Below are 22,104 nucleotides of genomic sequence, written 5' to 3'. Positions count from 1 at the left end.
TTACCATAGTGAGCTTATCGAGGTGAGCGTCTGACAAGCTCAACTCGACTTGACAATATACTCAACCTTGGTTCGAAATAAGTGGTACCGTCTTGAGTACCCATCGAGCCAAGTTGGAGTTACAAGTAATTTGGAGAGAAATTGAGATTTAAGGCTTCCTCTATTGTGTGGCTATAATTACCTTAGAAGTGTTATTTTGAATAGGATATTTTCTAATGATAGAAATGGCATTGGCGAAAGGTAATGCTCAATATTGTATACCGAAGTTTTTGTTTGACTTATTTTCATTCATATCTTCCGTTTCAAAGCTTTCGTTCGAATTATTTTCTTTCATATCTTTCATTCCATTTTTTGAATATTGTATACCAAAGTTTTCGTTCAACTTGTTTTCATTCATATGTTTCATTCCATTTTCTTTCATCAATGTTGCCATCTCATTGTTCAAATTATAAAAACTTCTATTGAATTAATTTTTTTTCCATAAATAATGATGTTATAATAGTTACTATCTTTGAAAACTATAATTTCTACAAGAAACCTCGATCACTGCACGTGAGCATTATATTTGTAATTTATCAACTAATATAAACACCGCGTGATCCGAATATTGCTCGTAAGAATTTCGAAATGGAACCGGCTTATAGCATCGTATTAGGTTGCAACCCTTCGCATAAGGAATTATCTCTTAGTGAAAAAAGGAAAAAGAAAAGTAAACTCTTTTGATTGAAATTCAGAAAAAGAATTGTGATCCTAATTTGTGTTTATCAAAACTCGTCTCGGGGGAAAAAGAAAAGTAGAAAAAGAAAAGGAGGCCGAGGTGTCGACAACGCCCAGTATCTGGGGCCATATATAAAGCTGTCATCTCCTTCAATCCCTGTGGATCATCCAGTCCTCGGAGACTAAACTCCACTGCGGCCACACACCCACCTCAAGCGCAGCTTCCCTCTGCGTCTCATGGTTGGACCGTAGAACAACCACAACTATGGCTGTTTCCTCGAACTCCGTCTTGGGTTTCGGCTACAAGGTGAGGCATAGTGAAGGCTCGTTTGCTTCTGCTCAGATGAGCTTGTCTTCATTGTATGGGAACACCCATTTAGCTGCTTCTTGATTCTTTGCTTCAGCGAGTTAAAAGGCTGGACTTTTATCTCTCTTTCTTCTGTTTATCATCTTCTGCGCTGTAGATTGTCTTGATGATGAGTTTGCAATATACATACAAGGTGGGAACCAAAGGATGAAAGTTTTCGTTGATGAACTAATTCTCCTCATGATATATAAATCTTCTCAATAGCCATAGTTATCATAACGAGATGGAACTATGTATCCTTATGTTAGGCAGCAATTTTTCCGTTATTTATTTCTGATAGTTATGTGTAGCAGCTTAAGAAGGCGAAGTGTTGCTTAGAAATTCTTTGAACTTGAGGCGTCGAGTGTTTGATGTTTAAGGACTTCAATCCAATAGCATCCGCAGATACGCAGACATGCTTAACTGTAGTTAATTTAGCACATTTGCATCACTTCAATTATTTTGCCGCATGAAAGAATGACTGCGCTCATTGATTGTATCAACTTAGTTTGCTGCCAATGAATCAAGATGATCTTTGCGCTTGAGTTCCAAAAAAACTAAGTTGAAGGTTGAAGTGTTGGGAATTGTTTAAGTCGCTTGTCTGGGAGTTGAACCGCAGCATTTCAAACATTACGCTGGTCAAGATCCAAATAAATAATAAGAAATATGCTTGGAACAATGCAATTCTGTCCTTATAAGAAATAGCTGGCACATTAGAGAGTAATGATCTAGAAACAGAGTTATCATGTGACAAGATAGTGCTCAACTTGGTGGAGTCAATGGTCTGTCCTGCCAGTGCTTTAAAGGAAAAGATGCTTATAACTGTAACTAGACAAAATGATTGATGTAATTTGAATATGTACTTTGGATCCATGCAAAGATATTAATTCTCCTTTTGTAAATCCTTGGAACCATTATAAAATTGTTCAAATGAAACTTGGTCATCAGACAAATATCGAATTACTTCCTGTAGATGTCTATCTTGCCACATTTACGTAAGATTATATGTTTCACGTGGAAGCTTAGAGGAGTCATTCTTTTGTTTCAGAAGTTTATGCTCTTTAATAAACTTCTACCCCTTCCCCGCAACCTACTTTACAACTAAATCGTTAAGTTGCTGCCGTTACACTTTCTTGTTCTGGAAGAGCTTTAATGATAGGCATTTCATAGCTTGAGCAGGCTATAGTGAACTTCCATGTGGGGCTTCCTGAAGTAGTGGCATGAAACAGATGCAGTTGCACTGAAACTTTTAAGCTACTTACATGTATAGATTATGTGATTTGGAAAATTCCGCTTTCTGTCTTTCCCTTGAGTTCTTGAATATGATGGAAGTTTCTCAAAAGGTGCAGGTAAGGATCCGGCAGGTGTCTACATCTTATCTGAAACGTACTGAATTCAAGCAAAGCAGCTTTCTCTCCCCTTTGAGTATGCCTCGCTTAGGCAGAGCGCGTCGGGAATTGCATCTTTCAGTTGCGGAGAGTGACCAATTTTCCATGGACTCTGCAGTTAGGAATGCTGGCGATGCTAAAAAATCAGCTTCTGAAATTGGTGTTGAGAGCTCCAGGGATTTTACATCCGAAACTTCCGTTGGATCAGTCCCTAATTCAAATCCTGACCAGGATCAGTCATTGAATGCCAAGTCACAATCTACACCAAGAAGATCACCCTTAACAGCACGAGAGAGAGTAAGGGCAGCCCGAGTTCTGAGCCGATACTCAGAAGCAAAGACATCTAAATCAGAAATGGGTAGCAAAGTGTTGGATGCTCTAAAGGAGAGTGATCGTGGAAAGAGGAGATCTAGGCTTCCAGAAGCCCCTACTAACTTGTTGGATGACAGCAAGCGTGGAATGCCAAAGGAGGGCTTCACATTCCAGTTTCCCGGTGGTGTTGATTTGTTTTTCATCGCCTTGTCGTTTGTGTTAATCAGCACAGTGATGTTCGCAACGACTTACCTTGTGTGGAAAGTCGGTGCCATCCATTTTAATGAGTATTAGGGTGGCGGAAAATATGATTATGGATTTGTAGGCACTTGAAATGCTCTTCCGAGGATCAAGCATTCCTACTTATGGATTAGAAAATATTGTTTGGTTCAACCTCATGCAGCTTATGCTATGAAGATTAATGCATTTAAATTACCCACTTCAATGTAGATGAAAGAGAGAAAACTTAGCTATGTCCTTCAAAGAGTTTGAATGTGCTCCTAGTGTATTCTTTTTCTGGTTCTCTGTTGTGATAGATCAACGATGATCTCCTGTTATGAGCTCGGATAAAATTATTGCATTGACAATACCTTCAGCTGCTCTTTCTTTGCGGAACTCGAGATGCGACAGGCTATGTTGTCCTTCTTAGTGGTGATTTGTTAGATAGATGCTTATGGATGCTGAATTGAAGTGGGTTTTTAGCACATATATATTTAAATTGGAGCAGGCATTACAATCTGAAGTAGCTCAAGTAGACAGTGGGGCATGTGCTAGGGAGGCTCGGATAAGATGATGATGCTGCACCTCCTGATCTGGTCTGATTCAGATTTTTGCCTTAGTTGAACCAGATAACATGAATAACAATGCCACTTGGTTCTTTGGAAGAACATTCTATGTAGTTGCTTTTCTATGAATACTTGGATGCTTAGAATACACTCGACTAAATCGAATGTTCTCTTCAAGTCTATGAGCTGTTGCTCTGGTTGTGAAGAGTGTATTGTCTGCTGATACGAGATTAAAGAGTCAAGTTATGCTACATTTAAGCAAAACTAATTTGGAAGATTTGGGGGATCAAGTTCGATTGATTTTGTCGACTGTCTGGATGTCTGCCTTCAGCTTACTTCAGGTGTAGCTACCCCCCACTGACTTTTCATATTAACGAATAAACAATTGTTTCCCCCTCAAAATATACATCTTGCTTGGTGCAACTCATGTTTCTTGCTATTTGTTTATGTGGGGTTTGCAACATTTCCGGGTGTTGACATCTCACTGGTTATCGTACAAATTCCAGTAATTCTAGCCACAAAACGCTGTAACGTACCATGAACCATTTAAATGCTCATGAAGAACATGTTCCTCTTAAAATCACGAAGAAATAAATGATTCTTGAACAGACCCCGATCCATGGGACTGTATCAAGGTGACCCAGCAAAAATGGCTCCTTCATAAACCCAGTTTATCTTATGATGGATGAGCCAGAGCCAACCATCCCTTTAATCAATTTGGGACCCAAAGGGAAGCTGCACCGAGGGACTCTGGTACAGGTGGGGTTCACAAGAATGAGAAAAAGGCAAGAAAAGAGTGAAAATGCGGTCACCACAAATCATGAAAGAGATGGGGAAAATTTCAGGGTTGAGTGGGGGTTTTGATTTGAGGTCATATCAGTCGTTAAAGGTCACTCTTTATGGTGTTCTACAACGTATTTGAGTGTACTGTCATTGGCCCTACCCAATGACTGACTTGGTGGTATTATTGAGGCTCTGTTTTGTTTTGTTGTGAAGGGACTCTCTTGACCCCTGCATCACAAGATAGTGGACAATGAGCTCAAAAAAGGAACTCAAAGATCACATTGGGTGGGTCGCGAAGGGGCATGCTTTTTCCTACGCGACCCGATGAATCACGTAAGATCATGTCGATCTTACGTGATTCTCTATCACTACATATCCTCGTGACCCATGAAGAGCAATATGAAGTCCGAGCTGAAGATGTCTTCGCAAGAAAAAGGAAAAGGTAAAAAGAAGGGTGTGTTGCTGAACATCTTGAGACAATCTGATGCGGAATGTATTAGTAGTGCGTTTCTGAATCAATTGGACATGCAGAAATTCAATCGGAAGGTAAAACAATGATGTGCAAAGAATCGGAGGACCAGGTCAACGATATCGAATTGGGCTCAAATTCGATCGGCTGAAGCGAAATGGCGTCCCGATCAATATTCACCGCCTTCGGCCGTGACTAACGATGGACTTTGGCAATTCAGGATCGTCTAGATGGGTTTTCCTATTTTTTTTTAATATTTTCGGGATTTATTTTACTATTAATGGCAATTTTGTAATTGTGGATTTTGATGTTTAGAATCCTACTAGGGTTAGGATTAGGGTTAACACCCTATAAAAAGGTGTGTTTATGATATTTTTAGGGATGATCATTATTTTTTTTTTATTAGACTTTTCAAGATTTCTTTCTTAAGCAAGGATTTGCTTGTTATCTTCCCCGAACGCTGCGTCGTGTGGTATTTGAGCCTATGGCGACCGGCGGTGGTCTTCGTGACGGTGCTCGGGAGACTGGAGCCTCAATCCTTAGGAACGATGCGTTGCAACGTTTGGAGCAGCGTTTAATGGAACGCATGGATCAACGATTTGATCAAAGTCTTTGTCATTTCGAAGAGCGATTTGACGAGATAACGGATCGATTCGAAGGTCTCGGCGTTGATTGAACTAGAATCGGCGGCATGGCAGAAGGCCAGGTGCAAATTTTGCTCGCGGTGACCCTATCGATAGGCATGTTCCCGTCCGCAAGCGGGATAACCCTCTATATTCAGAGAGTTCGGAAGAAGAAGAGAACGAATTTTCGGATGAAGAACATGCTGATTATGCAAACAGAAATCACTATAGAGGAATTCGAAGGGGACCTTACGATGATCGTGATAGAAGAGATGGCAAACGACGCTATAACGATCGTGAAGGTAACGATTTTAAACTAAAAGTCGATATACCTTATTTTAATGGAAGTTTAGGAATATAAGATTTTCTGGATTGGATTGCGGATATTGATAAATTCTTCGATTATTTGGAAACCCCTAGTGAGAAATGGGTGCGATTAGTAGCATATAGATTGAAGGAGGTGCGTCCGCATGGTAGGAGAGATTGCAGAATAGGAGAGGGCGAGAAGGAAGAGAGAGGGTTCGAACTTGGCATCGAATGAGGAGGCTACCGAAGTAGGAGTTCCTTCCACCCGACTATGAACAGATTATGTTCCAGCAGTATCAACATTGCCAACAAGGCAATCGGAGATTGGCGGAGCGGAACAACTTGTCAGAAACGGAGGGAGAACAGGTGGCTAGACATCTCGATAGGTTGAAGCCCTTCATTTGAGATAAAATTGGAGTGCAGTTTTTGCGAAATCTGTCTAAAGCAAAGAGCATGGAGATGAAGGCGGAATTAATGCAACAAGAACGAGGTAAAAGGGGCTACGAGAATTATAGAGATAGCCATTCGAACAGTTTCATAGAAAAGAGCGGCTTCAATAATTGTTATAACGCAGGGTGAAGTCAGAATGATAAAACAGTAGAAAAGCCCCCTATGAAAGAGGCGAGGGACAAGGGAACGCAAGCACGTAAAACTGCGAACCCAAATCCTTACACTAAACTAGCGGCGATAAAGTGCTACATGTGTAATCAGCCGGGGCACCGGTCTAATGAATGCCCTCAGAGGAAGTCGGTGAACGTGGCAGCGAGAGAAGAGGAGGAAGATGGATATTGCTGTGAACTAGATGGTGATGAAGAAGGTTTTGAAGATGAGGAAGAAGAGGAAATAAACCGTGTGGTGCGCAAGATAATGTTAGCCCCAAAATAGGAAGATGATTTGCAGCGCTATTAGTTATTCCGAACCCGATGCACCATTTTGGGTAAGATCTTTGCTGTGATCATTGATAGTGGAAGCATGGAGAATATCATCGAGAAGGAGGCAGTAAAGAAGCTGGAATTACCCGTGGAGAAACATCATAACCCCTATACGTTAGAATGGATTAAATTTGGAGCGGAGAGCATTTAAGTGATCGAGCATTGCAAAATCTCATTTTCCATCGTTAAGTATCATGATGAATTGTATTGTGATGTGGTGGACATGGATGTATGTCACGTGTTGTTTGGAAGGCCGCGGCAATATGATGTAGATGTACAACATTCTAGAAGGAGCAATCAATATAATTTGATAAAAGATGCAGTGAAATATACGTTGTTGCCCCTGAAGAACAAAAGAAAACATGTTACCGGAAGAAATTTCCCTACCTTTACAAGGAAATTTGAGTTTGAAATTAAAGAGACCGGACAAATTCATGTTTTGATAGTGAAGCAGGCAATTGAGATAGAGGCTGAATTACAAGTGGAGGAGCAACCTGAAATAATTAGGCCTTTATTGAAGGAATTTAGCGAGCTAATGCCTTAAGAGATTCCAGACGGGTTGCCTCCTATGCTCGATATTCAGCACCACATAGACTTAATTCTTGGTGCTAGTCTGTCTAATCTACCATACTATAGGATGAGTCCTAAGGAGAGCGAGATTCTAAAGGAGAAGGTGGAGGAGTTATTGCGAAAGGGACATATTCAGAATAATATGAGCCCATGTGATGTTCTTGCTTTGCTAACTCCTAAGAAAGATGGGAGCTGGAGGATGTGGGTAGATAGCAGAGCCATCAACAAGATAATTGTGGGTTACAAGTTTCCAATTCCGAGATTGGATGACATGTTGGATAGGTTACATGGAGCTAAGTGGCTTTCGAGGCTGGATTTGAAGAACGGATATCATTAGATTTGTATTTGACCTGGAGGTGAGTGAAAGACATCTTTCAAGACAAAAGAAGGGCTGTACGAGTGGTTGATGATACCATTCGAACTTTCTAATGCTCCAAGCACTTTCATGGGGCTTATGAATCAAGTTATAAAATCTTTTATTGGTAAATTTGTCGTAGTTTATTTTGATAATATCCCGATTTATAGCAAGACCGAGGAGGATTACTTGATGTACTTGAGAGAGGTTTTGACTGTTTTGCAGATTAACAAGCTATATATAAATCTTAAGAAGTGCGGTTTTCTGACTAATAAACTATTATTCTTGGGATTTATTATTACCGATGAGGGAATAGAGGTGAATGAGGCGAAAGTAAGAGCAATAAAAGAGTGGCCAACTCCTAAAACGTTTTTTGAAATTAGGAGTTTCCATGGGTTGGCTACCTTTTATAGGCGATTTGTTAAGAATTTCAATACTATTGCGGTCTCAATTACAGAGTGTATGCAGAAAGGTAAATTTGTATTAGGGGAAGAAGCAGAGAACAGTTTTGCTATACTAAAAGAAAAATTATGTGCTGCACCTGTTCTTACTTTACCCGATTTTGATAAACTGTTTGAAGTGGACTGTGATGCTAGTGAAGTGGGCATAGGAGCTGTCTTATTTCGGGAGCGCAAACCGGTTTGCTATTTTAGTGAGAAGCTTAGCGACGCGAGGCAGAAGTGGAGTACTTACAACAAAGAATTTTATTCTATCGTAAGGGCTTTAAAGACTTGGGAGCATTATCTGATTAGGGAAGAATTCGTGTTATATTCTAATCATAAATTTTTGAAGTATCCGAATAGTCATAAGAGGATTAGCAAAGATATGCATGCGCGATGGTGTCAATTTTTACAAAAGTTTCCTTTTAGATTACAGCACAAGTCAAGTGTGCGTAATATAATGGCAGATGCACTAAGCATGAGAGCTAGCTTGTTGGTTACATTAAGCCAAGATATTTTGGGATTCGAGTAACTGAAAGACCATTATACGGGCAATGATGACTTTGGGCAGATTTGAGAGTTATGTACTACTAGTCAACCCGTGCAAGAATTTTATATGCAGGCTGGGTATTTGATGTGTGGCAATCAACTTTGCCTTCCTTGGACATCGTTACAAGAGACGGTAATTCGTGACTTACATGATGGTAGTTTAGCTGCATATTTGGGACTCGACAAAACTATTACTGCAGTTAGAGAGCAATTTTACTGGCCCCAATTGTGTAGAGACGTCGGTAGGTATGTGCAAAAATGTTATGTTTGTCAAACCGTTAAGGGGCAATCTAAGAATACAAGTTTGTACATGCCTTTACCTGTTCTTGGCAATATATGAGAAGATCTGTCTATGGATTTTGTGCTTGGTTTGCCACGAACCCAAAGAGGCGTGGATTTTGTTGTTGTTGTGGTAGACAGATTTTTCAAGATGGCACACTTCATTCCTTGTAGAAAAACGTCTAATGCAGTAAGTGTGGCCGGATTATTTTTTAAGGAAGTGGTTCGCTTGCATGGAGTGCCTAAATCTATTACTTTAGATAGAGATAGCAAATTTCTAGGGCATTTTTGGAGGACTTTGTGGAAGCTATTTGACTCTTCTTTGAATTTTAGTAGCACAAGACACCCGTAGACCGATGGACGCACAGAGGTGGTCAATAGAACACTGGGCAACTTGATTCGAAGTATCCGTAGAGACAAACCGAAGTAGTGGGATATTGCTTTATCTCAACGGAGTTTGCTTATAATAATGCAGTCCATCATTCTACTTGGCAGTCGCCTTTTTCTATTATCCATACAAATGCGCCTCAAGATACTCCGGATTTGGTTCAATTGCCTAAGTAAGCAAACAAGAGTGTCGTAGCGGATCATATGGCTAAATAGGTTGTAGAGATGCATCATGAAGTCGACAAAAGGCTGGACGAAGCTAATAAGAAGTATAAGGCAACCGCAGATAAACACAGATAAAAGAAGGTGTTTGGAGTAGGTGATTAGGTCATGGTATTTCTTCGTAATGAGCGGTTACCGGCTGAATCTGCAACAGAAAAAGTACGGGCCTTACAACGTCAACAGGAAAATCAACGATAATGCTTATGTTATAGACATTTCACATAGCATAGGCATATCCAACACTTTCAATGTTGCTGATTTGTCGCCGTTTCATAAGTCTACCGAACCGATGTATCCGGATTCCGATTCCAACTCAAGGTCAAGTTTTTCTCAAGTGGAGGAGAATGATGCGGAATGTATTAGTAGTGCGTTTACGGATCGATTGGACAAGCGAAAATCCAATCGGAAGACGAAATGGTGATTGCCAAGAACCGGGGGACCGGGTCGATGATATCGGATCAGACTCAAATTCGGTCGGCTGAAACGAAACGACGTCCCGATCAATATTCATCGCCTTTGGCCGCGACTAATGATGGACTTTGGCGATTCGGGATCGTCTAGATGGGCTTTCCTATTTTTTTTTTAGAATTTTCGGGATTTATTTTACTATTAATGTTAGTTTTGTAATTTTGGATTTTGATGTTTAGAATCCTACTAGGGCTAGGATTAGGGTTAACACCCTATAAAAGGTGTGTTTATAACGTTTTTGGAGATGATCATTATTTTTTTATTATCAGACTTTTCGAGATTTCTCTCTTAAGTAAGAATTTGCTTGTTATCTTCTCTGAATGAATGCTGCGTCACAATCCTATATGAGGTTTCACAATTATTAAGGAGAGAAAGGAATGAGGCACATGGAAAATGAGCTCTCTCTTTGATTGCTGCGCTTTTGCAGATTGCTGTGGCCGAACTACTACTGTCCACAACTGCACCAAGTTGTATAATTTAGACCGGAAAAGAATTGCGGCAAAAGCTGAAGGGTCCACCAGGCCGACCAATAGTGCTGGTCAACAGTAAAAAGAGAAGGTTTAAGATAAAAAAAATTATCATTTTGAAGTAATTTTCAGAAACTCGTTCTGTTTTGGTTATGACAGCAAGATGTAATAGAGAGCACACAAAAGTGATGAAAGGGCATCTCAGTTTTGTTCTTCTGTTTTCACCTCTTGAAGCCCATTGATTCGAACAGTTGAGCAGAGCCTAGAGTTACATGACCTGCAGGTAATTCACCCAAAAGGGAGCTAAAGCACATGCTTTTTTTCATCTTAATGGTTGCAAGAAGCTGTCGGTGATTGTTATGATTCAGCAAATCTGTTTGATTGGTCCTTCAAATTGTTTGTTAACGTTTTCATGGTCAGTTGCTGTTGGGGAAATCTCTGTGATTCTCTCTTTTTGGGGGTTGGTTTAGGTAAAACCTACGATTCCCAGATGCATCAAATCGCGTGTGCTTTTCCCAAATGGGCCATATCGGTCTCTCCTACAGTTTCTTGATTTTGTCCATTTTCGAGTGTGAACATGGCCATTTATGATACTCCTCCTGGACAATATCTCCTCTTGCTCTTCAAGATTTCCTGAGAGCCCTCCTTGCTGTTTGCCAAAGTCTACCAGAAAATTTCATGCTGAAGTGACAGGCAGATAGGGCTGATTTGCCATCTTCTTGACCATATCCATAAAGTTTCTCTTCACCACCACATCGCACCAATCACCGTCCAGTACATGTTGCAGTGGCACAGCAATATAAGTGCAAGCAAGAACAGGGGTTCTTCATATGGATGAAGGAGATACAAAGCTAGGAATTTTGAGCAAATTTGTCAGGGTAAGATTGTAGCTTTGTTATGGAGAACTTTAGTTGGATCTCTGATTGCTCAGGAGAAGCAGATTGGGTTCATTCTGATGAACAACTGAACACGGGTGTGTACCCGACACCATCTCAAGCGGCCGTGTTGGATCCAATTCAAGTATGCAATGAGAATTTTCCATGGTTGATCCCCATCGGAGGAAGAGTTGAAGTAGATGACAGAGCGACGAGCGCAAGTGCGAGCGCAAGCGCAAGCGTTTCCAAAAGTCACAGCCAAGCCGAGAAAAGGCGCAGAGACAGAATCAATGCACAGCTTGCCACTTTGAGGAAGCTCATTCCCAAGTCTGAGAAGGTTTGATCTTTCTCTCTCTCTCTCTCTCTCTCACACACACACAGAGACACTCAGTGAATTGATGCAGGAGATCAGAAAGCAAGATGCATTGTCCGAGTAATTTTTGTCTGGTTCTTCGTTGTTGTTTGATTCCTCTAGTTCATAATACATAGTGCACACCAATGATCGATGTTCATCTCTAAACAAAGTTAATCACCACTTATTGCAGTTGGGTCTGTGTTGTACTGTTATGAGAAAGACATAACAAAGCAGGCTTGTTCATATGAGTCAACTACTCAAGCCACTAACTTTTAGGCGCCTAACTCCAGCCTGTTTAGACCCATCTTCGTTACAATTAGATTGAGTGAAATCTTGAATGAACTTTTCGTCCTTAATTTAGGGCCGTTTTACTGGTTCGATCCATGACATATCAACTGATTATCAAAGTAGGGAACTTTGCAAGGAAACACTTCCTCGAGGACTTTCTCATTACTCATTAGTTGGTGCGAAATCGAAGCGGAAGGGGCTATGTTTGAATCATTTATTTGCATTACATTGTTTGATCATGGGCGCAGATGGACAAAGCAGCTCTCCTAGCAAGTGTGATCGACCACGTCAAAGACCTGAAGCGAAAGGCCTCCGACATCAGCAAGTCCCTCACCATCCTCCCATCCGAGGTCGACGAAGTGACCATCGACTGCGACGACCCCAAACCCAAAAAGGGTGACCACGGCGTCGTCGCCCCCATCCGGGTCTCCATCTGCTGCGACGACCGGCCCGAGCTGCTGTCGGAACTGACCCGGGTCATCAAGGGCCTGAAGCTGACCACGGTCAAGGCCGAGGTGGCCTCCGTGGGCGGCCGAATCAAGAGCGTCCTTGTCCTGTGCGGCGGCGACTACGGCAATGGAAGCGGCGGGGATCAAGGAGCGTGCTTGAGCTCGCTCAAACAGTCGCTAAAAGTGGTGGTGAGCAGGATTGCCTGTTCTTCGTTGGCCTCAAACTGTCGCATCAGAAGCAAGAGGCAGAGATTTTTCTTGCCTCGTCAGAGTCCATTGCCATGATCACATGCTACGGTAATCTGATCTATGACAGACTTCCATGGTATTGATGTTCTGTTGTGTATATATTTGCATGTGAATTTGGGATGTCATCTACTTAATAATTTGCGGGAAGATAATTTTTTTCTTCATCAAACAAACAACCAAACAAACAAACAGAGAAAACAGATCTTCAACAGATCTATTTTACTGGGACATGACCGGCCGAAATGCAATTAAAGGTGAAGATAAGATTGGCCACATTGGCATATATTCAACGTCCCATCAATCAAGAAAAGTTTCGAAATCGTAAATTGGTCGTCCTTTTAGCTAATATCGAGGAATCAATCTGGACATGTTCTTTGTGCTATGTCTGCCTTAGTTCTTTCCGTTTGGATTGTGGCGTATCTTGCTATGTACGTGCCGAGAATTCTCTCCTTTTTGTTTGATGTGTCCGAGTTCCCGACACTCTATTGATATGAAAAAAGAAAGAATGTGTTCACCAAAAATCTTAAAACTTATTACGAAAATGCAATTGAATCATAAAACTTTACAAAATGTAATCAAATCATAAAATTTAATTATCAAATTAGTACAATCGAGGTCCTCCTTCTCTCCTACGTTGCGCTGATGTCGCTAAAACAAAAAAGATGAGTCCAAAACTATGTCGTTTTGGTCCAAATTTGAATTTTCAATATTAATTAAATCATTTTTTGAAGAACTAAATTGAAAAAGAAAAAAAAAAAGTAGCCGTCACCTCCACTACCATCGAAAGGGCTAGCAATAGTGGGGCAAAGGTCGACCGGCGACTTTGGCCAATCGCAGGCAAGGGTTAGCGACCCTCTCGCAGATTGGGCCGAAGGTCACCATTGGTGAGGTCGCCGCCTAGCCCCACCCAAGCTAGCGGTTGCCCTCGGCCTCATATGGGCCTACAGGCCCTCGCCTGTGGTCCGTCAGGGTTGCCAACCAACCCTCAACTCCTTAAATTTTGGATTAAAACGACGTTGTTTTGGACTTATCTTAGAGACAATATTTTAAAAAAAAAAAATATCGTGTCAATATTTTTCATTAGCTGAATTGGATGGAATTAACGGAAGGACTTCATTGCATCATTTAATAAGTTTTAGAACTTGATTGCACTATCTTAAAATTTCAACACTTAATTGCACTTTCGTAAAAAAATGGTAGGACTTTTAGTGCTCATGTCCTTAAAAAGAAAATGAAACACTTTCAGAACAGCGAAAGTCGAGCCGAAGCCTAAAATGTGAAAGCCCGCTTTGGCCCGAAAAGGGTAACGGGGGATGTTGTCCGAGCCAATGATGCTATATAGATGTAGGGGCAAAGCTATCGATACTAAACTCAATTAACTTAATTTGATGGGATACTCCATGAATTTGTTGAAACAAGGTCTCTAAACTAAATAGCTACACTTCATTAACTTATTTACTAGTACTTGGGCACACGATACGCGCACATATGGTATTTGGTGATTAGCGAGCAATGTAAAAAAACACACATTTAGGAGAAAATACGTGGTTGTCCGATAGAATAGATAAAGTGATAATATTTGTGCCGAGTTATCAAACTTACTAGATAACCATCTGTCAGATTTTGTGGTATGCTTAACTATAAAAACAAAAAAACAAAAAAAGGGTTCGTATCCAATAGAAGATTAGGATGATAATGATAGACCAAAACCCAACTTAAGACTTAAGAGACATGGGACATGCGATGTGCAATTGCCTTAGCATTAAGCAAATCCTAGGAGAAGCCGTTACTAAATGGGAAATCAGTTGAAATTTGGAGGAAGTTTAATTAACTCCTCCCCCCATAATCTCTCACCAAATCCCAACTCCCAACTCTCTCTCTCTCTCTCTCTCTCTCTCTCTCTCTCTCTCTCTCTCTCTCTCTCTCTCTCTCTTCATGCAAAGAACAGGGCCAGATTGATGATGATGATGCAATCAATTGTGGGGGGAGAGGGAAGGAACAGGAACAGGAACATGAACAGAAACAGAAACAGAAACAAACGCTTTTCTTGTTGCGACTCATGAAGTGGTTATGTCAAAGGTTTGGCGGTTTCATGGTTCTTTCCTCCTCACAACAACCCCTCCTTTCCCTCGACGGTTAACAACCTTCCTTAAATCCATCATCCATCCCCATCCTCCCTCGCCACCCTAACCCAACACAATCCCACCCCCACCTCAGAGACCCACCACTCTCCCCCACACTTCACCTTTGATTCCTCTCCCCTCCCCACCACCCCGTAGAAATGAAAGTCACCGGCGTCGACGGCGCCGACCGAGTGAAGGGCTCATGGAGCCCGCTGGAGGACGAGACGCTGAGGCAGCTCGTCGAGCAGCACGGCCCCCGCAACTGGTCCCTGATCAGCACCGGCATCCCCGGCCGCTCGGGGAAGTCCTGCCGCCTTCGCTGGTGCAACCAGCTCAGCCCCGCGGTGCAGCACCGGCCCTTCACCCCGCTTGAGGACGCCACCATCCTCGAGGCGCACAAGGTCCACGGCAACAAGTGGGCCACCATCGCCCGCCTCCTGCCCGGCCGGACCGACAACGCAATAAAGAACCACTGGAACTCGACGCTGCGCAGGAGACGCTCGGGCGAGCGGTCGTCCATGTCTTCCGAGTCCAACTCCGGGAAGCACCACCTGAGCCACGACACCGCAGCTGAGTCCGAGACTGACTTGGAGATCAAGAGGCAATGCTTGCGGGTTCTGCCGGACGAGACTAGTCGTGACGGAGATGTGAGGCCAAAGGGGCCGAGGACTTCGCTCACGCTCTCTCCACCGGGAGAGAGCCTCATAGCTGCACTGGAAGGTGAGAAGGCAGCACCGAATCACGACGACGGAGATCAAAAACCAGCATTGAAGCGGAATGGGGACGTGAAGGGCACAGCGGCGGCAGCAATGGATGATAGTTGCTTGGTGATGATCATGAAGCGCATGATCGCAGAGGAGGTTAGGAAGTATATTGATACAATGTGCACACAACAAGGTCTTTCACAGGGAGCCCACCAGCCGGAATCTTCATCGACCGCAAAAGACCCGTGAAGTCGTCATTTTGGTTTTTCTTAGCCACCGGCTCTAGCGTTTTGGGTCGTTTCCTTTAGGTTCGCTTTGGTTAGGAATAACATAGACAAAATAACATGTTTCGAGAGTTCACCAGGGTTTCTGATGTGTCTCTCCATTTGCAAAGAACAGATGAGGCAGGCTCATGGTGAACTTATGAACTTCATCCAGTGAAGGTTGGAGGCAGCAATTCTGCACATACATGCTACATTTTCCACACTGAATCTTCTTCGATCCTCACAGAACAGAGGAGTCTGTGTTCAACCATCGTGAAGGGCCACAAAACCGATCGGAGTGATGTAAAAAGAAGGATAATGCTCACAATTTCTAGAGAAACGGACAATGCTGCGACCGCTAGTAAATAGCCTTTTTGATGTTTGAACAGATTTGTGCAAGATGTGAGGCGTGATGGAACGCAAAAAATTGGGACTCAGATAAGTATAATTTAGATAAAGATTGAAGGTGATCAACCATCTTGAGCCTTCTGAACTATAAATGTCCATGCCTCGCAAGATGGCATTGGCTGCTTTGGTCACTCACGGACAAAGACAGTTTAGAATTCCCCCACAACTCGATGCCTTCCCTCTGATCGAGTAAACCAATACAACCCCTAAGTGTTAGCCCTAATGATGCTTTAAAATGGATGAGCATGGGTCGGTTGGACAGTTTCAAGACTACCACCAGGAAGGCTTGAGTGGAAACCGAGAACAAGAACCAGCTTCTCCCGGAACAAGCTGGTCCCGGAACCAACAGGTTCAAGGCGAATTTCAGTTCACGGATTCCTGCATGTTTTACAATTCAAGGGATCCTCTGCTCTAAGAGAAACTTGTGAAAAACAAATTATCCTGTAAGAGCAAAACCAAAGCCAAAAACGATTCTGAAGAAAAACAGAAGAAAGTAGAAATCTTCTGCAGCATAATAACTGCTGATGACAACACAAGGATAGTTATCAAAGGGAGAATGAGAATCGGCAAGTCCCCATGTGACGAAGATAGTTCGTGCGTTGAAGCTCAATATTAGAAAACTGCCTGGTCTTAGGCTGGCTCAAGTTTCTTAGAAATGAGAACCAGACCAGTTCACCTGAAACCGGCTTGGGACCAAATCGAACAGGCTGATTCCAACTGGTTCTTGGATCGAACTGGCCCAACTACATCAATAACTGAGGATTAAGGTACATGGAATGGAGAGCTGCCTTTTATAGAGCTCATTTACCGAAACAAAACAAGAATAGAAGACAGGGAAGTTGATTTTGACGGACACAGAACAACAGCCTAAGACAAACTTTAATGAAACTCGAGATAACCAAAATTTCAGATTGACCACGGACGGCTTAATTCAAATTACGACCGCAAACCTTTCCAGCTCCCTGTAGTGCTGAAAGAAAATTTCTGACAAATCAAAACCAACTTGAGATCAATTCCAGTTTCTACATCCCCTTGGTTGCATGAGTACATGAACCACATCAACCCCAGAATACAGGTGCAGAAACCCATGTCATTGCTCACAAAATGTAAACCGTATGCAATGAAGAGACATATAGGATGCAACCTTTGTACCGACATCACCAGAAAGACCTCCCTTTCAGATATTACCCAGTAAATTGCAGGACAAAGACCTCGACTTTATGGCAAAAGAGCTCACAAATAGGGACGCATAATTCGAAGGAAAAAAGGAAAATGGAGATTATTTAGTCAGCAAATATAGAGATTCAACTACTAAAGCCGATTCAAAGCGCCAAAAGTTACGAACTGGATTCATCAAGGTGTTCGAATCCAACAAGAAAGACCTGGAGCGGCGAAAAACGAGAAGCCTAATCTTCAAACAAGTACTAGTTCCGGAAAAGTAAGATGCCTCAACGATAGAACACAACTAGAGATGAGACCCGCTTGATGAGGAAGTCTACTTCGATCTCTGCCTCATCTTTCTGCGCTTCCTCTTCAACCTCCTCATGCGCTTCTTCTTCCACTGTCACGCACCATCAACCCCCAAAACAACCGGGGGAAAAAAAATCAACAAATGCTACAATCGACATCCACCAAGTAGTAATTGCCATGTCAATTTCCATACCTTGGCTCTCATGGTGACGAGTTAACGAATCGCTCTGGTTGCTTCCCCCTCAGAACCCTAGCTCCGATCTGACGGCAGGCGCGATTTCGAGGGGTTTTGGAGAGGAACGGAGAGCAAAACGGAGGTGAATTTGCGTTTATATACATACGTGACAAACCCTAATTCTTGGGGGATGGATCCTGCACAAACTCAGGAAAAGCGCAAGAAGTCCAATGTGGGCCTGGCCCAACATGTAATATGCGATTAATATCTTGGAAATCAATGGGCTTCTAGGTGTAATCTGAAGCTTCTTTGGGCCTGGCCCAACAAAATGATTAGTAACCTCCCGTTTATTGCAAAATGTAAAGTGACAACTACTCAGAGAAAGTGATTATAACCTTTTAGGAGAGTATTATAGCTAATTATTCACGTGAAAAGCAAGTTCACAATTAACTGTTTACATAATCGAGCATTTTGTTTTCCCAAATATACAGAATATTCATCGCAGTACGAAAAATTTATGCACAAATATGAGCCATGCAAATTATCAAACGCGTGATAAGCATATGAATAAAAAAGTAGAAATAGAAAAATACTTAGCTAGTCAATAGCAATTCTTCTCCAAAATGGTGCTCACTCCGTTCGCGCAGATAGTTCAGGAGTCGTATCCAAATTAATAAGCTTAAACCTTGTACAAAAGTTGGTATATAATGGATTGAAGTCTCCTTTACAAATAGGGTAATGCTCTTTTACGTTTTGCGTAATCTATCCCATCCAAGTTTCAATCTTCCAAAAGTTTCGATTGCAAAGTGTAATTGAGTGGGTGCATGCTGTATTCTCCACCTCCACAAGAAACTGAGACCCGATTTACAGAAAATCAAGCTCAGCTAGCCATTAGACTCGTTTCAACAGGCTAGAAATTTGACCGTTCCAGTCTTCTCCGACCAAAAAGGGCCCGAACAAATCAAATTTAAGCAGCGAGAGCTGGGTGACCAGCCATTACACCGTTAGGTATTCAGCTAATTTGGTAAGTGCTAAAAAGTAAAAACAGTCAAAAATCAATGCTTTGCAAGAAGTTAAGAGGTACAAAATCCCAATTCTCTACGCAAAACGACATCCACCTTTAAGGAAATAGACGCTAGTGGAGGGAGGTCGAGATGCAAGATATTTTGAGCTTGTCAACTCGTTCCCACTCAGTCTCCGACTCACGGGCCCGCCGAGTCGACTCGGAGAGGCGCCCGACACAGCGGGCAAACCGACCGAGTCACGAGCCACTGGTCAACGCACGCGCTGTGGTAACAGTGCCCACACTTTGGCAACACCTTCACCTTCTCCCCGTCTTCGAACGCCCCGAGGCATATGCTGCATTCGCCGGCTTCCTCCACCCCCGTCGCCGCCCCGCCATGCAGCACGATGGGCAGCTTGTCGATGGCACCGGCGTCAAGGCCCAGCGGGAGCCCAGGCACGGCTGCATCCACCGCGGCGCCGTGGGAAGCCTCCGGAGGCGGACTGCAGACCCGGCGAGCGTAGAGGAAGAAAAGGGCGGCGAGGAGGACGACAGCGAACAGCACGACGACGTAGAAGAGGGTGTGGCCTCGGACTTGGAAGTTGCGGTCGTCGAGCTCCGTGTAGTGCCAGTGGAACATCTGCGAGTCTTGAGACGCCATGGTTGGCAGCAGAGGCAGGCGCTAGCGCGAGGGCTGCAGTGGAGGCGGCGACGACGGCGGCATGCCGGGGAGGGTGGCGGGAGTGAACGAAGACAAAAGAAGAGTGGCGACACGGAGCACCAGTACAAGTAGTTCCAGTTGCAAAGAGTTTTTGTTCTGTTGGACGATCTTTCAAGGGCTCGCCGATATTTTTGGAGGGCCAAGCACTAAGACCACATGTCGCGTGCAATCCAGAAGAAATAAAATTATCAAATATTATGCATCCGAGGCATCTCGTCCCTTGAATTTATCGAGTCTCGTCCGATCGAGTTCACCTCAACTCGAGGCCCCAGAATGAACCCATGCAATTTCGAGTACCGTCGCTATGGAGATTGAGAAAATTATCTAAATTTTTTAAAATTTATTACATTTTTGTCAATTCAATCCTAAAAGATTTTCAAAATTTATCAATTGAATTCATTCCAACAATTTTGACAAAAAATCGCTGACTTAAACAATAACAGGTTCTACGCAACATGGCACGAGAACAATCTATTAATATTCTCAAATTTTCAAAATTTTTAATGTTTTCCTTCTATACTTGTTTTTTTTTGTTTTATTTTTTTTCCCTTTTACCTTTTTCCTCTCTACCAGCCAATGCCAGGCCTTGTTGTTGGCCGACGGAGGTTGCCGCCCTCGGCCCGGGCCTAGGCGTCCCTCGTTTGAGGCCGGCCTGGGCGACAACCTCCGTTGGCCATCGACAAGGCCCGACAGTAGCATGTGGAGGGAAAAATTATAAAAAATTGTTGACATTGACAAATGGCTTCTATGTCAACGATTTGTTTACAAAATTGACATGATGGACTCGATTGCAAAATATGAAAATATCTAGGACTAAAGTGGTAAAAGTGCAACATGTTTAGGACTTTTGGTATAATATTCCTTGCCGAGATTAGTCAATGTCTAATGGTCGGGGAGTAATTTTGTAACAGGAAGACCGCGATGTCTTCCTGAATTGTCGATGACGATAATGCGATATAGTAGGGTTACAGCCATGCATCGTGTCGCGCAATATTTCATACTGATCTGCACATTACAATATGAATTTATCGTATGCCCTGCTCCAATAATAATAGCTGGAGTTGCTCGCGCCGGCCGCACCAAACTTAAAAGTGCAAGAGGGAACTTACACAGTGGCCATAAGAATCGTAAACTGATCAATGACATTATTTTATGTTTATGCACAAGTGATGGTTTGCTTTACCTGTGTGTTTTATAGATGCAAAGCTTGATCTGCAATCTTTAGAACTAAAAGTGAAACAGAGGCTTTTGCGTAGCAAAGATTCATCTTGGTGCGATGCGCCTAAAAAGTAAGAGGGCCACATTGCCTGTCTCCTTTCTCTGCTTGATTCTTAATTTATTTGTTATTTTAGTATTTGTTTATGTTCATTTTGATTCCTTGGAACTAAGCCAGTCCTTAAACTACTTCGTCTTAACTCTAAGATGTAAAAATTTGAGGGTATTCCCTTAGACGAAGAGAAGAAAAATATTCTCTCTCAACTTCGGGATGATGGTGGGAAATATAGACTCCATGTCAATTTCGATTGGCTACCGCTGGATAGGCAGGTGTAGTAGGCTCACGCTGGCCAACCAAGCCCCGACCCACGCTCGAACAGTAAGTTGAGAGAGAGAGAGAGAGAGAGAGAGAGAGAGAGAGAGAGAGATGAAAATGATGAAATAGTTGTCAGCCAAGGTCAGTTCACCATTGATGAGTGCACGTGTTTGGAATATAGCCGCTTTCATGTTGTCAGACAATTAGTAAAAGCTTTTTCTAATGAGTTCTCACCCTAAACGGAGACAATAATAAAAAATAAAAATAAAAAAAAATCATAAATCTATTGTAATTGCCAATTCACTTCTAAATTTTTTTTTTCTAATTTAGTCAGAAAGCTTTTTGTATTTATGTCAATTCGATACATAGAGCTAATTTTGGTTGGTCAATGTTGACGTGGCACTGTTGACGCCGACGTTGACTTTTGGATAATATATCAATATATTTTGAATTGTTTTATAATACTACATAATTATTTTCTGTTTTTCATTTTTACTTTCTTTAGTTTTTTCCCCCTCCACTTAGGGCTGGAGAACCTCGCCTAGTGGCGTCGCGGCGTTGGCCAGATTTGCCTAGGCGAAGGCGTACTCGGCCCTTGCTTGTGGGTCGTGAGGGTCGACCGACTGCCTTCTTGGGCCTAAGTCCCGAAAAAAAAAAAAACCTGCAGAAAAGAACTAATAAAAAGGAAAAAAAATATAGAATACTAAAATATTATTCAAAAAGTTCATGTTAGCGCCGACAATGTCATGTCGCAAGCACCGACCGGCTAAAATTGACCGAATGAGTTGAATTGACACAAATACAAAAGGTTTAGGACTAAATTAGCCAAAAAAAAAAAGTTTGGAACTGAATTGGCATAATTTCAATAGGTTTATGACTTCTTTTTCTTTTTGTAATTCTACTCCAAAGAGTCTATGAAGATTGAATTTGGTTTATTAAAAAGTTTGAACGAACCCTATCTGATTAAAACTCATTTCGATGAACTCAAACTCCATTGTCAGACAAGAAGCAGATAAGTTACATTGCATTGTATTCCCAGGCCACTGGCTGGATTCTTTATTTCAAGATAGGATAGGCATGGGCAGTACTTCA

At 42.3% G+C, this 22,104-nt stretch overlaps 4 protein-coding genes and 1 long non-coding RNA gene across 6 annotated transcripts; 3 read left to right on the top strand and 2 right to left on the bottom strand.

Annotated features, from left to right (window-relative positions):
• Positions 1 to 800: 800 nt before the first annotated feature.
• On the top strand, positions 801 to 3,236 carry LOC115748187. Of its 2 annotated transcripts, none has more exons than XM_030684637.2 (2): positions 801 to 1,024; positions 2,407 to 3,236. In XM_030684637.2, the coding sequence occupies exons 1-2, from the start codon at positions 983 to 985 to the stop codon at positions 3,055 to 3,057; spliced, it is 693 nt and encodes a 230-aa protein (XP_030540497.1). In that variant the 5' UTR covers positions 801 to 982; the 3' UTR covers positions 3,058 to 3,236. The 2 variants fall into 2 exon arrangements, with proteins under 2 accessions (XP_030540497.1, XP_030540498.1); XM_030684638.2 differs by having other exon boundaries at positions 803 to 1,024; positions 2,413 to 3,236.
• Positions 3,237 to 10,999: 7,763 nt separating this feature from the next.
• LOC115748185 (transcription factor bHLH51) lies at positions 11,000 to 12,937 on the top strand. Its single transcript, XM_030684634.2, has 2 exons — positions 11,000 to 11,610; positions 12,165 to 12,937. Exons 1-2 carry the CDS (start codon positions 11,296 to 11,298, stop codon positions 12,648 to 12,650), a joined length of 801 nt encoding a protein of 266 aa, XP_030540494.1. The 5' UTR covers positions 11,000 to 11,295; the 3' UTR covers positions 12,651 to 12,937.
• Positions 12,938 to 14,679: 1,742 nt separating this feature from the next.
• Positions 14,680 to 15,952, top strand: LOC115748186 (transcription factor MYB44-like). Its single transcript, XM_030684635.2, has one exon. It carries the CDS (start codon positions 14,896 to 14,898, stop codon positions 15,688 to 15,690), a length of 795 nt encoding a protein of 264 aa, XP_030540495.1. The 5' UTR covers positions 14,680 to 14,895; the 3' UTR covers positions 15,691 to 15,952.
• A 1,481-nt stretch (positions 15,953 to 17,433) lies between these two features.
• LOC115748188 lies at positions 17,434 to 18,078 on the bottom strand. The gene is made up of 2 exons (XR_004016200.2): positions 17,776 to 18,078; positions 17,434 to 17,673 (listed from the first exon to the last, which is right to left on the bottom strand). It is a non-coding gene; the product is annotated as an uncharacterized LOC115748188 (long non-coding RNA).
• An 808-nt stretch (positions 18,079 to 18,886) lies between these two features.
• On the bottom strand, positions 18,887 to 19,659 carry LOC115748181 (RING-H2 finger protein ATL66). The gene has a single exon (XM_030684630.2). The coding sequence runs from the start codon at positions 19,419 to 19,421 to the stop codon at positions 18,960 to 18,962; it is 462 nt and encodes a 153-aa protein (XP_030540490.1). The 5' UTR covers positions 19,422 to 19,659; the 3' UTR covers positions 18,887 to 18,959.
• Between the last annotated feature and the right edge of the window lie 2,445 nt (positions 19,660 to 22,104).

This window comes from Rhodamnia argentea, chromosome 8, assembly GCF_020921035.1.
Source record: "Rhodamnia argentea isolate NSW1041297 chromosome 8, ASM2092103v1, whole genome shotgun sequence".
Classification (NCBI taxonomy): Eukaryota; Viridiplantae; Streptophyta; class Magnoliopsida; order Myrtales; family Myrtaceae; genus Rhodamnia; species Rhodamnia argentea.
Note: the sequence above shows the minus strand (reverse complement) of the source record. Positions and strands in the feature narration are given on the sequence as shown.

Bases quoted from the DNA above. Each gene is read 5' to 3' on its own strand.
- LOC115748186 (XM_030684635.2), top strand. From the start codon at position 14,896: ATGAAAGTCACCGGCGTCGACGGCGCCGACCGAGTGAAGGGCTCATGG.
- LOC115748187 (XM_030684637.2), top strand. From the start codon at position 983: ATGGCTGTTTCCTCGAACTCCGTCTTGGGTTTCGGCTACAAG. The intron at 1,025-2,406 runs GTGAGGCATAGT...GTTTCTCAAAAG, and splicing joins TCTTGGGTTTCGGCTACAAG to GTGCAGGTAAGGATCCGGCA.
- LOC115748181 (XM_030684630.2), bottom strand. From the start codon at position 19,421: ATGGCGTCTCAAGACTCGCAGATGTTCCACTGGCACTACACGGAGCTC.
- LOC115748185 (XM_030684634.2), top strand. From the start codon at position 11,296: ATGGAGAACTTTAGTTGGATCTCTGATTGCTCAGGAGAAGCAGATTGG. The intron at 11,611-12,164 runs GTTTGATCTTTC...TCATGGGCGCAG, and splicing joins TCATTCCCAAGTCTGAGAAG to ATGGACAAAGCAGCTCTCCT.